Source organism: Schistocerca piceifrons, chromosome 1, assembly GCF_021461385.2.
Source record: "Schistocerca piceifrons isolate TAMUIC-IGC-003096 chromosome 1, iqSchPice1.1, whole genome shotgun sequence".
Taxonomy (NCBI): domain Eukaryota; kingdom Metazoa; phylum Arthropoda; class Insecta; order Orthoptera; family Acrididae; genus Schistocerca; species Schistocerca piceifrons.
Window position 1 is genome coordinate 620,975,435 of NC_060138.1, and position 16,172 is coordinate 620,991,606.

The window sequence follows — 16,172 nt, forward strand, 5'->3', positions numbered from 1 at the left end:
CTGAAGTGAACAGCAATCTGCTGGGGTCAGTGATGAGAGTAAGGAGGAGGCATGTGGAGGGGATAGGATTGCAAGATAGGGGCGGAGTAAGATGCCAATGTCACCTGTGGCAGGGTGCAGGGATGTGTTGGGGAGAGGGTAGGGCTGCTAGATGCATCAGCAACTATCTCTTGGGCACAGATTGGCAATGGAAATTCATGTGGACTGACAATTTGTTGGTAGTCACACCCACGCAGAATGCTTATGTGTCTGTAATAATTGGTTGCTTTCACAGCTGCTCCTATCTTGGATGGGAAAGGGGTACCTCTAGCAGGACAGGAGTTTGTGGTAGTGGGAGGATGTATGTGGCAGGCCTTGAAACTGGATCTATTGCAGGGATGTCATACGGAAGTCAAGGAGTTGGGATTAGGGGTGGAATAGAGCTGGACAAGGATATTGCATAGGTTGGGTGGGTGGCAGAATACCACTGTGGGAGTGGTGGGGAGGACATTTCTTATTTTAGGGCAGGATGGGAAATAGTCAGAAGCCTGGTGGAGAATGTGATTCAGTTGCTCCACTCCTGGCTAGTACTGAGTCACAAGTGGAGTGCTCTTTTGTGGCTGGACTATGGGTATGTGAAGGATGTTAGTTGACTGGTGAGGGAAGGCATGGGAGATCTGTTTCTGGACAAGGTTGGAAGGCATAATTTCGCTCTGTGAAGGACTCAGTGAGACCTTTGGCATATTTGAAGAGGAACTGCTCATCACTACAGATGCGACAGCTACAGAGTGGTGGCTGTCGAAATTGTATACTTGATACGTTGCTGAGGAACCTACTAATGTTATCTATAGTACAATGTGATTTACTCAGACATATTAAGATCTTTTAAAATGAATTTATGTTCCCTTGTAGTGACTCCAGATAAGTTAATCACTGCTACTTAAATGATTTTTCACTCTGGTACAAATAGAAAATAATGTGGATTGGCTGTTGAATGTCTGCGGATGTGACAGAAGTACAGGGTGACGCAGAATAACAGGAATGTTTGATATGAGTAGTGGCAGCCATGGGCAGGTGGCAGCACTGTGGGTTCATGACAGTTAGTGAGTAACAGTCTGCCATTTCAGTAATCATGATCAGTGGAATGGACAACAGGATTTGTTAGCCATAAAATTCTTTTACAAAAACAATGCTAGTTTGGTAGCGGTGCAGAGGGATTCCAACAATTTAGAACGGCATGATGCCATTCCATTGAAACACACAATAAAATGTTGGATTAATAACTTTTAAGAGACTGGATCTGCCCTCAAGAAGAAACGAACAGGACGACCAAGAAGTGTGTGTCCTCCAGCAAACATTGATATTGTACGTGAGTCTGTCATACGGAACCCAAGTTGTTCAATTTGTAAGCAAGCAGCAGTGGTTGGAATGTCCTGAGAGAGTGTTTGCATAATTCTTCATCGTGATTTAAAATTTAATCGTCCAAACTACAGAGGGTGCAACAATTGAAGGACAACGATTACTGGTTACGATTAGGATTCTGTCAACAAATGATAACAAAAATAAACAATGACAGTGAATATCTAAACAAGTTGTGGATGTCAGATTAGGCACATTTTCATCTCACTGTTACTGGGCAAACACAAATCCTAATGACATTCATGAGCACACTTTACATGCTAGTAAAGTGACAGTATGGTGTGGTATCTCATCACATGGGATTATCGGACCGTATTTTTTTGCAAATGAACAATGAAACACAGTAACTGTCATTGCCAATTGTTATGTGGAGATGTTACGAACTTTCATTATACCTGCATTGAACAACTTTCCAAACGTTCAAGAAGCCTGGCTTCAACAGGACTGAGTGACATCACACGCTGCATGGCAATCAATGGCATATGTGCAAGAATTATTTGGTGACTGTGTGATCTCACAATTCGGTAACATTCCCTGGCCCCCTAGATCACCAGATTTATCCATTTGTGATTTTTTCTTGTGGGGCTACCTCAAGAGCAAAGTCTACATAACGTGACCGAGAACACTGGATGAGTTAAAACAGAGAATTTGGGATGCAATTCACAGTATACCAGCTGAGATGCTGCAGCAATCAGTGCGGGATCTCAACAGCAGGTTTTACGAATGTATTCATACAGGAGGACACCATCTAAAGGATGTAATTTTTTAAAAATGAAAAATGCCATCAATGTTTCGTAAATGGCAAAATTGTAAAGTTTCAATTACTATGGATGCAATTTCTTTCCTTCATCACTTCTAGTTTTATTGGATTGTGGAAATGTTCCCATTTTTCTGTGTCACCCTGTACGTTTCTCTTAATGAAAGTGTAAATGCATAAAAGTGAACTGCAGTATACACTTATGCATTTTACAGATTTTGGATATAGCTAAAACTGAAGAAGCTTCTGTTGGTCAAAAATTTTAATGTTCTGGTTGCCATATTGTTCAGAATTAGAAATAGTCCCATATACTTGTACAAATACTTTATAATTGTACTAATAATAGTACACATAATTTTTGGCAAGCTGTTGCTTTCCATATATCTGCATTACATATCTGTCACAAATTTTAATTAGGAACTCATCTAAACTGTAAATTCTCTTGCTATACATTTATGATTTATACCAAGAGAAGTTAGCAAGTGCAGTGATATACAGTGATGTACATGATCACAACACTAGGACAAAATAGAATATTTCTGGCAAAAGAACAAAATTAAAAACGACAGTTCAAAGCCCATACACCAATGCTTTTCTTTGGTTGAACAAGTTACCAAACTCTCTAAGAACATGTAAGGGGAGTGCTAACAATATGTAAGGGGAGTGATTTTAACTTAAAATTAAACTACCAATTCAGTGAATTTTAAGACATTGCTTGTGATATGAACCATTAGTGTGTCAGTTATAAAGCAACAAATGCATGAAGTAGATGCAAGCTGCAACATTTGTAGTATGTAACATGTTTTGTAAGTGTAATTGTTGTCATACTGTTATTTCTTATGTTTGCAGACGTCGTCATTGTGATGGCTCCATGCAAATAAATAAATAAATGATTGGTGAATCATTTGCAGATATTTCACTTTTCGACAGGGCAAGGAATTTGGTTTCAACTGCTGTTTCCCTAGTATTGTTTGTATCTTTCTTCTGTTCATATGAGCAGTGTGACTCAAATTTTATGTGGATGGCTAATGTATTGTCTATTTCAACATTATGCATTTATTTGCTTGCAGACAACTGCCACCATCCATGATAAATGTTGAAGTGTGGCTACCAGCCCAATACAATGCTGCCAATTATTCTGAATATTATGGAGTGAAAGACTGTGGTCTGATTGCGCCTCCTGGAAGGTGAGTTTGTAATATGGCTAACCTGTGTTTGCTGGACCTTGGTAGCTGCTCTTCTTGTGTCTGATATTTTGCTGTAATTTGGATTAGTGATGAGTATGATACCTTTACAAATTTATTGACACACACATTGACATGATGATCAGCTTTTATATAGTTGAAACAATACACAGGTTATTTTTTCAACGTGTAAAAACTCTGGCAATTGATCAATGAGAGGGTATGGAACAAAACAGGTCTAATGAACCTATGTATGGAAATGCATGTTTCCATGCTAGAGACCATTTATTCAGTCATACATTGTTACAGAGACCGCAGTCTAAAACACAATGTGTTAGGCAGCCACAGTAACAGTATGTGTTGAAAATGGTTTCCATGTGCCTCAATGCATGCATGTACATGCTGTAGCATGTTCTGTCTCACACATTCACATTTGCTGGGCTGCATCCGAACAGTGTCAAAGGCAGCATGAATATGCTCCTCCAGTGTCTGGAATGAGCTCTGCATACACAATACTCTTCAGATGGCCCCATAACCAGAAATTGCACTGGTTGAGATCTGATGAATGAGCAGGCCATGCAACTGGACCCCATCATCTGATCCATCGAACAGGGAAGACACAATTTAGGTGCATCCAGATGTTAATGGTGAAGTGGGCTGGAGCACCATCATGTAGCAGCCACATAACCCTTCAAATCATCAATGGCACTTCTTCCAGCAGGGGAGGCAAAGTCACCCACAAGAAATTCTGATAGTTCCAGCCTGCAAGGAAGGCTGGTCCCAAAATATGGTCCCTAATTATCCTGGCCCACACATTCCAATACTGAGGCTGAATATTCACTTTCAATACCATGGGGGTTCTGCAAACTATTCCACTGGTGACTGTTATAAAGGTTGAATATACCACTTCATGTATAGGTGGCCTCATCTGTGAATGGGATAGATGACACAACTCCCAGAATCATGGCTGCCTGGTGAAGAAACCACTGACAAAACTGCTCCAGATGTGGAAAGTCTGTTACTAGTAAGCCCTGAACACCCTGTACACTTACATTGTTGTGGAGAATGTGCCACACGGTTGTCTGGCTTACCCTGTACTGACAGGTCAACTGCCTGGTACTGACACAGCAGTCACCTTCCACTGTGTAATCACATTTTCCTCCAAACCTGGTGTCCAAACATTTCAAATATGTCCTTAATGATATCCTGCTTCCTGAAATGACCCTGTCTCAGACAAACGGTGAAATACTGTTGCAAAAACTGAATGCTGTGGTTGTTGTCAGTGGGGATAGGTCTCCTGATACAACCTTGTTGCCCACCACCCATTGCCATTTGCCTTTCCACAAGTAAACACATCGTCAGCAAGCTCTCGATTCGAATACAGAAACATTGTGTACAATGCTGTATCACAACCACTATGTGGTGAGTGAGCAAGAGAAGTGAATCAGACACAACATTACCAATGACTATGGCAGAGAGGGTGCTAGAGCATGACATAAGGGACAGTACCACCCTCTAGCAGGAAGCCTTGTATACTGTAACTGTCACTGAGTGGTCTTATTAGACAGCAGTCTCTGTTGCAAAGTATGATTGAGTAAATGGTCTCTTAGCATGGAATTTCTGGATGTAAGTTAACCAGACCTTTTTTGTTCAACATCCTCTCATCGGTCAATCTCTAGAGTTTGTACATGCTGGAAAAAATCACCCTGCATTCATACAGTTCAGCATGTACACTGAGCTACAAGGTATGTGACAGTGGCAACATATTTTTGGTACACTTTCTGTATACAGTCCTGATGGAAACATGGTGTGAAGCTAGATTCATTTACGTGTTCACTCACATGAATGTTGTTCAATTTTCATTATCAATAGACTGAATAATGTTAAGAAAATATTTGAGATTGAAATGTTCACCATTGTAAGACTAGTCAGTTAACTGACCCATAATGACACAGAGTTGTCGTGGAAAGAAAGATTGTTGGTATGCCTCTATGTAGGCTCTAATCTCTCTGATTTTATCCTCATGGTCTCTTCATGAGATGTACATAAGAGGGAGCAATATACTGCTTGATTCCTCGGTGAAGGTACGTTCTCGAAACTTCAACAAAAGCCCGTACCGAGCTACAGAGCATCTCTCCTGCAAATTCTTCCACTGGCTTAAATGATATTCATAAAATATGCTCTCCAACTGATGCAAGTAACTCCATGATGTTATTGAACTGACTGGCTCATGCAGACTCAGTTAAAGGATTTTCACAAAGATACGTATACATAGATGTTAACAAATTGGTTACCGGGTGTTGACTGCCTAACTGTTACACATAGAAGTTCAGGACAGAGATGCTGACAAAATAAATGCAAGTCATGAACTACTTGAAGCACTGCCATGTTACTTGTATGACTATATATAGAAGTGCATATGAATAATTGTTAAAATTAGTTATTATGTTTTAGTTTATAACAGGGAAGGTAACAAAATTAGTGAACATGAAATTATAATGAACAAAAGAGCAAATATTTTTACTTAAGAATTGAGCACTGGAAAAATTGACAAATTTATAGGTATTATTTTGTGATTAATATGTATAATTCCATGGGGCTTCCTAGTTCCTGACAAAATTGCCTAAAATACTAAATTTTCCATGTCAGAATAACATCTTTTGCTAGCACAAGTAGGCATATTTGTAATAAGAAAAATTGGGGGCTAGAAAACTGAATTCTGAAAATAAACACTTTTCAGAAATGGAACATTCTAGAAGATAAGAATTTTGACTACAAATAACTTTTGAAATTAGAAGCTCTCAGAAGAAAAAAAAAAATAGAGGGAAACATTCCACACAGGAAAAATATATCTAAAAACAAAGATGATGTGACTTACCAAACGAAAGCGCTGGCAGGTTGATAAACACACAAACATACACACAAAATTCAAGCTTTCGCAACCAACGGTTGCTTCATCAGGAAAGAGGGAAGGAGAGGGAAAGATGAAAGGATATGGGTTTTAAGGGAGAGGGTAAGGAGTCATTCCAATCCCGGGAGCAGAAAGACTTACCTTAGGGGCAAAAAAGGACAGGTATACACTCGCGCACACACACTCATATCCATCCGCACATACACAGACACAAGCAGACATTTCCATTTGGTAAGTCACATCATCTTTGCTTGCCTCCAGAAAGATCATAGGAGGCGCACGTCGGCACGGCGTTTCATGGACAGTAATTGCCGCAAGTAAAGTCCCGTCCACCAGAGGGCACGCGAGAATTCGGCCATGCCCTCTGCCGGCGGAACAACAACTCAGGCAGCACGGGCCTTGCCCAGTCAGTTTGCATCGGGCAGGTCTAGCAGACAGTTCCCGGTCTACACTAGGTGAAGTGCGACGGAAACGTGAATCATGTTACTACACAGTTGGCGACGAGTGGGGTCGTTCTTTCGCATATTGCGTCGTTGTTCTGGTTTCGCAGCTTATCCATGGCATGGAGGATTTAGTGTGGATTTTGACTGAGCAGCAGACGGAGCTCATGGCAACCATGAAAAAAGTGCTTCCGGCGTTGCTCCACACACAGTCTGCTCCAGTGCCGTTCCCTCCTCCCTTTGCCCCGTAAGACGAGATGGTGGAGGATTGGGACACCTATGAACATTGTCTTTGGCAGCATTTACTGGCGTTTCATGTTACCAATGTGGAGGTGTGTTGTGCACTTTTCTTGTCTTGGATATCTCCCTCACTGTATCAAGTTTTGCGGCAGCTAGTGCCGTTGCAGGAACCCTCGTCCTTGTCTTTTGACGCATTGTGTTCATTGCTGTCTTCACATTATCGCCGCCGCACGCATGTTGTGGCGGCTAGGGTTGAGGTCAATCAATGCAAAAAACAGCCCCATCAGTCTTACCGGGCGTGGACCGCTACCCTGCACAGTCTTAGTCGCAAGTGTCATTTTCTCATGGAGCAGTCACGAGAGTCGTATGCCCACGTTATGGTGCGCGACGTCATTGTTCGTTCAGCCCCTGATAGGGAGGTCCGGCAACGGGCCCTGCAGTTAAAAGACTCAATCGTATGAAGTCTCTCATGCCGCAGGTCAACAGTTGGAAGTGTGGTGCGACGTCGTGGCGGTTCAGGACGGTGCGGCCGCGTCCATTGCGTCCAGGGTGGATGACGTGTGAGTGATACAATCCAGCCATTACGGCCGCTCACGCATGGCGCATAAACAGAGTTCCGGCCACCAGCCCTTGTTACTTTCCTGTGTGTCATGCTATATACATCATGATCGGTCAGAATGCCTCCAGTGTTGGGCCATTTGTCGCAAATGTAACAAAAAAGGACGCGTTGCTTAAGTTTGCCTCTCAGCCTCGAAAGAATCGAAGGAAGCAGGTACAGAGGACATGGACATTGACATTCAGGAATTTTCATCGGGCCAGGCTCCCGACACATTGGCACACAAACTCTTTATTGAGGTGTCGATTCGGTTGTGCTGATTACAACTGTAAGCAGATACGGGCACGGCAGTTTCCTTGTTGAATGCACAAACTTACTCCAACCTTGGGTCGCCCCTGTTGGCACCAGTTTACCAGCGTCTATGTGGTAATGGTAACCAGTTCATTCCCCTACTGGGTCAATTCACTACCAACATTACTTAAAAATCACTCACTCGGCCTCTTACTCTTGTTGTCAGTGATGCGTGCTACACTAACCTTTTTGGGTTGGATGCCTTTCAAGCTTTCGGTTTTTCTATCGCAGACACCATACAGTTGGCCTCCAAAGACGTTCCCTATCAATCATTGGAATCTTTGATCTCTGACTTTAGGAAATCTTTGAGGAGGGCCTGGGACATGTTTCAGACTTTGAAGCTCACTTGATGTTGAAGGCATCGGCTCACCCGTGTTTTCTACGCACGAGGCAGATCCCCTTGGCTCTCTGCCCCCAGGTAAAAGCAGAGCTAGACCAGCTGACAGCCCTTGGGATCGTTCTTCCCATTTCTTCTAGTGAGTGGGCTTCACCCCTCGTTATTGTCAGGAAACCTTCGGGAAAATTACGTCTTTGTGGTGATTTAAAGGCCACCATTAATTCCCAATTGGTGGTGGACACCTATCCCTTGCCTTGCTCTGATGAATTGTTCTCAGACGTGCCGGGAGGTCAATATTTTTCAAAAATTGATCTTTCGGAGGCTTATCATCAGATACCACTTGATGAGGACTTCAAACGGCTGGCAGTCATCAACACCCCGTTTGGCCTTTACCAATACCAGCGGTTGGCCTTCGGAATATCCAGTGCCCCAGCGATATTTCAGCGTTATCTTGAGCACATTATGTCAACAATCCCACATTGTATTAATTATCTGGACAACATAATTGTCACAGGCCACAGCACAAAGGAACACTTGCACAACTTTCGAACCCTCTTTCTCAAATTCAGGTCTGTGGGCCTCTGTTGCAACCTGCGTAAGTCAAACTTCTTCCAAACATCCATTGAGTATGTGGGCTACACCATCTCTCGGTATGGTGTCCAGCCACTAGGAAGTTTGGTCCAAGGTATCATCGACCTTCTGCGGCCCACTTCACTGAAAGAGTTACAAGATTTTTTAGGCAAGATCGCCTATTACCACCGGTTCATTCCCAGGGCTTCCACCATAGCCCACCCCCTGTACTGCCTTCTGCACAAGGGTGTTCCTTTTGATTGGTCGCCTGCATGTGAGCGGGCGTTCACCTCATTGAAGGGCCTCCTCACGTCAGTGCCTTGTTTGGCTACTTTTGACCCCAATAAGCTGTTGGTCCTTGCTACAGATAATTCGCCGTATGGGGTGGGGGCAGTCCGTTTTCCACCAGGCCTCAACCTCCGCTAATTTCAAGTTGCCACCACTCATACCTCACCTGTCATACAACAACATCTTTGCCTCTGTACTTCCGCCTCGACTGACATCTCTGCCCAAACTCTTTGCCTTTACGTATGTCTGCCTGTGTCTGTATATGTGTGTGGATGGATATGTATGTGTGTGCAAGTGTATACCTGTCCCTTTTCCCCCCTAAGGTAAGTCTTTCTGCTCACAGGACTGGAATGACTCCTTACCCTCTCCCTTAAAACCCACATCCTTTCATCTCTCCCTCTCCTTCCCTATTTCCTGATGAAGCGACCGCAGGTTGCGAATGCTTGAAATTTGTATGTGTGTTTGTGTTTGTTATTGTCTCTATCAACATACCAACGCTTTCGTTTGCTAAGTTACAGCATCTTTGTTTTTAGATATTTTTTCCCACATGGAATGTTTCCCTCAGACCAGGGTTTGTACTGTCTCCGTGGTTCTGATGTCTTCAAATAAGGACTCAGTAATTAATAGACAAGTTTCAGCTGGAAGCAGCAATACAGGTACCATTATGAGTCAGTAGCCAACTGGTAGATACTGTGGTGCCAGAGCACGACATGCATGCAATGGATTGACCCTCTCCTTGCTTGATGCCACTAATGTCACCTCCCTCTGCATTAATATTCCTCACATAGGTCTACATGGCTTGCCCTTTGGTAGACATACACTTAACTGGCATCAGCTTGAAAGCAGATGTGTGAACCACTTCCTTCTCAGTTTAACCATTTTTCTATATTAGTAAATATTTCCTCTTGGAAGATATATGGACAAGTCATAGTTGGAGACATGAGAAACTGAAAACAGCACTTAGAAGTAGTGGGGCTCAAGCTCCCATCCAGACATCCGATTTAAGGCTCTACATAGTTTCCCTAAATTACTTTAAGACAGAATCTGAAAGGACAAATAAATAAAAAATAAGTACCTACTTATATCTTCCTATAAATCATTTTGGTGTATCAAGAAGCTGAGTGATAATCAGTTCCTCATCTAAGTCCATTTTCACCATCTGGACCCATGATGAAGCTGAACTGTGGATTTTTGTAGGATATCTGAATTTATTTTTAAATGTTATAGTCAGCAGGTTTTTTCCAGAGCCTCATTGCCACTTCCCTAATGTTGGTATCCATCTTGCTGATAGCAAGCTCCATATTTGATAACATGTTCATTCCACAAACAATCAGTATTATTTTTTTATTCACATTTACCATCATATGCATGCGAAATACTCCTTTATCCACAACCTTACACTCATGGAGATGTTTCTGTTCAAACACTGATGCAGTATAAATACACAACAACCTCTCAAATTCATTTACTTCTTTCTATTGGAAACCCATCTGATTCACAGTGGGCCTTTGCTAACTTAGCCAGATGATGACTATTATAATACAATAAAGGACCATGTCTTTCATAAAATGATACTAGCGTGATTTGGAATATTTCATACGATGTCTCCATAAGTTTTTTTTTTTTTTTTTTTTTTTTTTTTTTTTTTTTTTTTTTTTTTTTTTTTTTTTTTTTACATAGGCATTGAAATACAGCACACCATAGTATTCTCCAGAAACTACCAAGACCAGTGTTAGTCTCTCATTTTTAATAAAATTACTTTCAGACAATAAGTCTTTGTGCAGCACACCTGCTCACTCTATGGTTCACATCTTTCAGACTACCCTTGCAGCAATAATTTTCCTGTTACATTACCGGCTGCCATGCTATTTTATCAAAGGAAGCACCAGCTGTGAGAAAACCATGTTGTACACCACAGCTGGTTCTTGGCTTCTGTGACACATCTGAACTGAAATTACAAAATCCTCATGTAGCTGTCTGTCTTATTTGCATTTTCGTTTCCTCCCCATGTCTGTTCTGTGATTGGTGATTGTGTTTCCCTCCTTTGGACTAATAAATTTGTTTGATTTTCCCCCTCTTTTTTATTTTAATGGATTTAACTTTCCTTTCTTTTGGCTTCTTCCTAAGTACTGCTATCTTCTTTAATATTCTGTCTTTTTCTCACCTATTCTTCTGTATCCAATCTGTTCCTTTGTTGAAGATTTACAGCTCATCCTACTGCTGTCTCTCCCATGACCAGATGTATGTTTCCAGTCATTGTCATAATAGTTCTATTTCTTTATGCCCTTTTGTCTTGTTTGCAAATAAGAAATATTTGCTTCTTACAGGAGAAGGGGAAAAATTGTTGGCGTAGGATAGAGGCACCACTGATCTCAAAGAAATGTGGTTTCTGTTATGTTGGTGGGTGCATATTGAACAATAATATTAGTCAAGTATCAACTTGATCTGTGGAAAGTTATGTTTAGGCAACATTTTAAAGTGGTCATGTTGTCTGTTTCATTCAAATGAATCACATAGTCACAGGAAAAGTATGTGGTAGACATTGGTTCATTAATAGGATACTGGGAAAATTTAGTCTGTTTTCAGAGAAGATTGTCTGAAAGCCACCCATGCAAAATATTGCTCATACCAAATAGGACTAACGGGGATATTGAACATTTACAAATAAGGACAGCAGAAATTGTTAGGTTTATTTGACCCATGGAAGGGCATTGTGAAGATGTTGTAAAACTTAAACTGACAAACACTTCAAGATAGATGACACCTATCCTTCAAAAGCCTACTTATGAAGTTTCAAGAACCAGCGTTAAGTGAGAAATCTAGGAATAATCAATGATTGCCCCCCCCCCTCCCCCAAGTATCATTACTGTAGGGAACAAAGGCAAGACTACTTACAGCAGACACAGAGGCATTTAAGCAATCATTCTTCCATGTTTCACTTGTTGATGAAATGAAAAGACCCTAGTAATCGGCAACCATACACTTCACACTGGTTGCAGAGTGTAGATGTAGATGAATTAAGTGGGATATGGTACAGTTATAAATTTTGTTGTTTTGGGCAGTTGATCACCAGTAAGGATTCATCTACAGTAAGCAAAGGTTTGTAGGGAGTCTGTTCATACATTTTCAACATTTAAGAAATGTGCATCTGAATTCAAAAAAGGGTGTGCTTCTCTTGGTGGGCAGCCATTTGAAGAACTTCCCAAAACTACAACCAGAAATGAAAATATCAAGATGATACCATAGGAATATCAGTTGAAAGGCAATGGTACATTTCAACATGAAGGCAAAAAGTATGTGGTATGCAGATAGAATAGCTAAGTCTCAGGATAAAATTAAAACCATATGGTCAGTCGTAAAGGAAGTGGCTGGTCTGCAGAGACAGGTCGAGGATATAGAATCAGTGCGTAGTGGGGATGTACGTGTTGCTGATAAGTCGCATATATGTACAGTACTTAATAATCACTTTCTGAATATAGCAGGTGAACTAAATAGAAACCTAGTCCCAACAGGGAATCATATAGCGCTCTTAGAAAAAAGTGTTCCGAGACTGTTACCTGAAATGCTCCTCCATGATACTGACAAGAGGGAGATTGAGTTAATAATTAAATCACTAAAGACCAAGAACTCTCATGGATATGACGGGGTATCTAGCAGAATACTGAAGTATTGTTCCACGTATATTAGCTCAGTACTTAGCCATATCTGTAACTTTTCCTTTAGCAGTGGTCGGTTTCCTGACCGATTAAAGTACTCGGTAGTGAAGCCACTTTATAAAAAGGGAGACAGGGATAATGTTGACAATTATAGACCTATTTCTATGCCATCGGTGTTTGCTAAAGTTATCGAGAGGCTTGTATATACAAGGTTACTGCAGCATTTAAATTCACATAATTTGCTGTCAAATGTACAGTTTGGTTTTAGAAATGGCTTAACAACTGAAAATGCTATATTCTCTTTTCTCTGTGAGGTTTTGGACGGATTAAATAAAAGGTTGAGAACGTTAGGTGTTTTCTTTGATTTAACGAAGGCTTTTGACTGTGTTGACCACAAAATATTACTGCAGAAGTTGGAACATTATGGAGTAAGGGGAGTAGCTTACAATTGGTTCGCCTCCTACTTTAAGAACAGAAAGCAGAAGGTAATCCTCCGCAATATTGAGAGTGGTAATGATGTTCAGTCCCAATGGGGCACTGTTAAATGGGGCGTTCCCCAAGGGTCGGTGCTGGGGCCACTGCTGTTCCTTATTTATGTAAATGATATGCCTTCTAGTATTACAGGTGATTCAAAAATATTTCTGTTTGCTGATGACACCACCTTGGTAGTGAAGGATCTTGTGTGTAATATTGAAACATTATCAAATAATGTAGTTCATGAAGTAAGTTCGTGGCTTGTGGAAAATAATTTGATGCTAAATCACAGTAAGACTCAGTTTTTACAGTTTCTAACCCACAATTCAACAAGAACTGACATTTTAATCAGACAGAATGGGCATGTTATAAGCGAGACGGAACAGTTCAAGTTCCTAGGCGTACGGATAGATAGTAAGCTGTTGTGGAAAGCCCATGTTCAGGATCTTGTTCAGAAACTAAATGCCGCTTTATTTACCATTAGAACAGTATCTGAAATAAGTGACATTTCAACACGAAAAGTAGTATACTTCGCATATTTTCATACGCTTATGTCATATGGTATTATTTTTTGGGGTAATTCTTCTGATTCAAAAAGGGTATTTTTGGCTCAAAAACGGGCTGTTCGAGCTATGTATGGTGTAAGTTCGAAAACCTCTTGTCGACCCCTATTCAATAGTCTGGGAATTTTGACATTGCCCTCACAGTATGTATTTTCTTTAATGTCGTTTGTTGTTAGCAATATTAGCTTATTCCCAAGAGTTAGCAGCTTTCACTCAGTTAATACTAGGCAGAAATCAAATCTGCATGTGGAATGCACTTCCTTGACTCTTGTGCAGAAAGGAGTGCAGTATTCTGCTGCATCCATTTTCAATAAGCTACCACAAGAACTCAAAAATCTTAGCAGTAGCCCAAACACTTTTAAGTCTAAACTGAAGAGTTTCCTCATGGCTCACTCCTTCTATTCTGTCGAGGAGCTCCTGGAAGAGATAAAAAATTAAGCAAATTCCAGTGTTACATTCTTGATTTTCTTTATTTAAACTAACGACTTGTTTCATTTTATGTGTTTCTACAATCGTGTTATAATTTCATGTATTGACTCGTTCCATGACCATGGAGACTTCTCCTAAATGTGGTCCCACGGAACAATAAATAAATAAATAAATAAATAAATAAATAAAATAATAATGAGAAAACGTTTTGCAAGATTAATGCTACAGTCTTTTTCTTTTTTTTTTTCTCTCCATTGACCAAACGCAAATGTGAAAACTAGATAAAGGAAAAGTCTACATCTACATCTCAGTTTCATGTGCCAAAAAGAAAGGCTTTTGTTTTCTGGGATGCACAAGGGGAAATTCTTCTTATTGCATACCTTGCAAAGAATAAAATAGTAAATGGAAAAATACCATGTGAATCACCTAGGTCAACTATGTTGAAATATAACAACTTTTTTGACTTAGACCATAGTCTTTCACCAATGAACCGGCAATTTTATCTTGCCTCTGTTATACCTGCTGCGGCTGGCAGATAGTAGCTAGGCTATCTGTCTAGTATCTTATTAATACACACGGATTTTATTAAATTATGAGATGGAATATTTAAACATATGAGTTAACTCACAGCAAATTTTGATTTCTTGTTTCTGTTTTTTCATAAGTTTATGGGACCTGTATTTCTGTAAATATATATCATACTATAATTTTGTAGATTTTTTTAGTACTGTGCAAAATACAGCAAGAATAAATAAGCACATTTGTTACTAATTTAGGAAGTATCTCCCATATTCTTAAATTTACTTGGTTGCAATGTCCAAAATAAATACAATAAAATGTCTCACCTGTTTTTTACCTTCTAATTATTTTAGATTTGGTTGGTTTATTCCATCGAAGCTCTCATATATGACACCTGGTATGGACCACTGGAAATTCTTCACAAATCCTAAAGAAGTTAGCATATTTGATGTTAAAGGTGATAAAGATATGGATTTTATCCGAAAGCATATGAAGGATAAATCAGCAAACAGGTATAATAAAATTAATCACTCCTATTCTTCCATGTAGAGGCTTTTCACATCATATCGATATAAATACTTTTCACATAATTTAATGTGTATGCCATAAGACTGTACTAATGTGATATCAAATAATTAAAAATTGTCTAGTTATTAGCTGCAGAGACAAGATCAACCACTTTGGAGTACACGTACATATAAATGTGGGCTCTAGGCCTTTCAGTTCACCACTTGGACTTCGTTGTCCTCCACATTGACTCAACTTGTATGTTTACTTTCTGAATGCTCTTCTCAGTTTTGTTACACTCATTTCCCCCTACTTCTTCCTGATTGTTTTCTCTTTCACACATTCCATTGTTTTCTGTCTGTAATTAAAATGATTTGTTATATTTTCCTGGGCTTTATTTCACATTTCTCGATACTGTTTATCCATTACACTCTTTTCATCTTTAGCATCTTCACACACACACACACACACACACACACATATATATATATAAAGAGAGAGAGAGAGAGAGAGAGAGAGAGAGAGAGGTATGATGTGTGTGTGTGTGTGTCAGCTTTACTGTGATTGCCTCTGTTGTTGCAGTTGGTGGATTGGTATTATCCTTCTGTTTCACATAGTTTCAGCATGTGAATTTATCTTTGACATTTTGCATTGCTGTAAATTGTTATCTGTACTATGATGAAACATCACTGAAAATGCAATGCTGTTATTATTACTTTCCTTTTACTATAAGTTTAAGATCAGTAGGTTTTCTTTCTGTGCATAACATAAATAGTAAATATTGTTTACAGCTCTTTTTTATATGAAAATAATTTAAATTTCCGCAATATTAACCACACCTGTTAATCTGTTGACTTGGTCACACATCCTTTTCTGTAAAGCTACTCATAATGAGAGAGGCTCAGGACCAAGCAAGGTGACACAGTGGTTAGCACATTCAACTTGCATTCGGGAGGACAGTGGTTCAAACTCGCATGTGGACATCCTGATTT

General features: G+C 40.1%; 1 protein-coding gene across 1 annotated transcript in view; it reads left to right on the forward strand.

Annotated features, from left to right (window-relative positions):
- The window catches only part of LOC124804379, a 675,970-nt gene that overhangs the window by 568,577 nt on the left and 91,221 nt on the right, over positions 1 to 16,172 (forward strand). The window contains exons 10-11 of the mRNA XM_047264747.1: positions 3,226 to 3,342; positions 15,027 to 15,185. Of these exons, the coding sequence (XP_047120703.1) occupies positions 3,226 to 3,342; positions 15,027 to 15,185 (276 nt within the window). The remainder of the gene's footprint in view (positions 1 to 3,225; positions 3,343 to 15,026; positions 15,186 to 16,172) is intronic.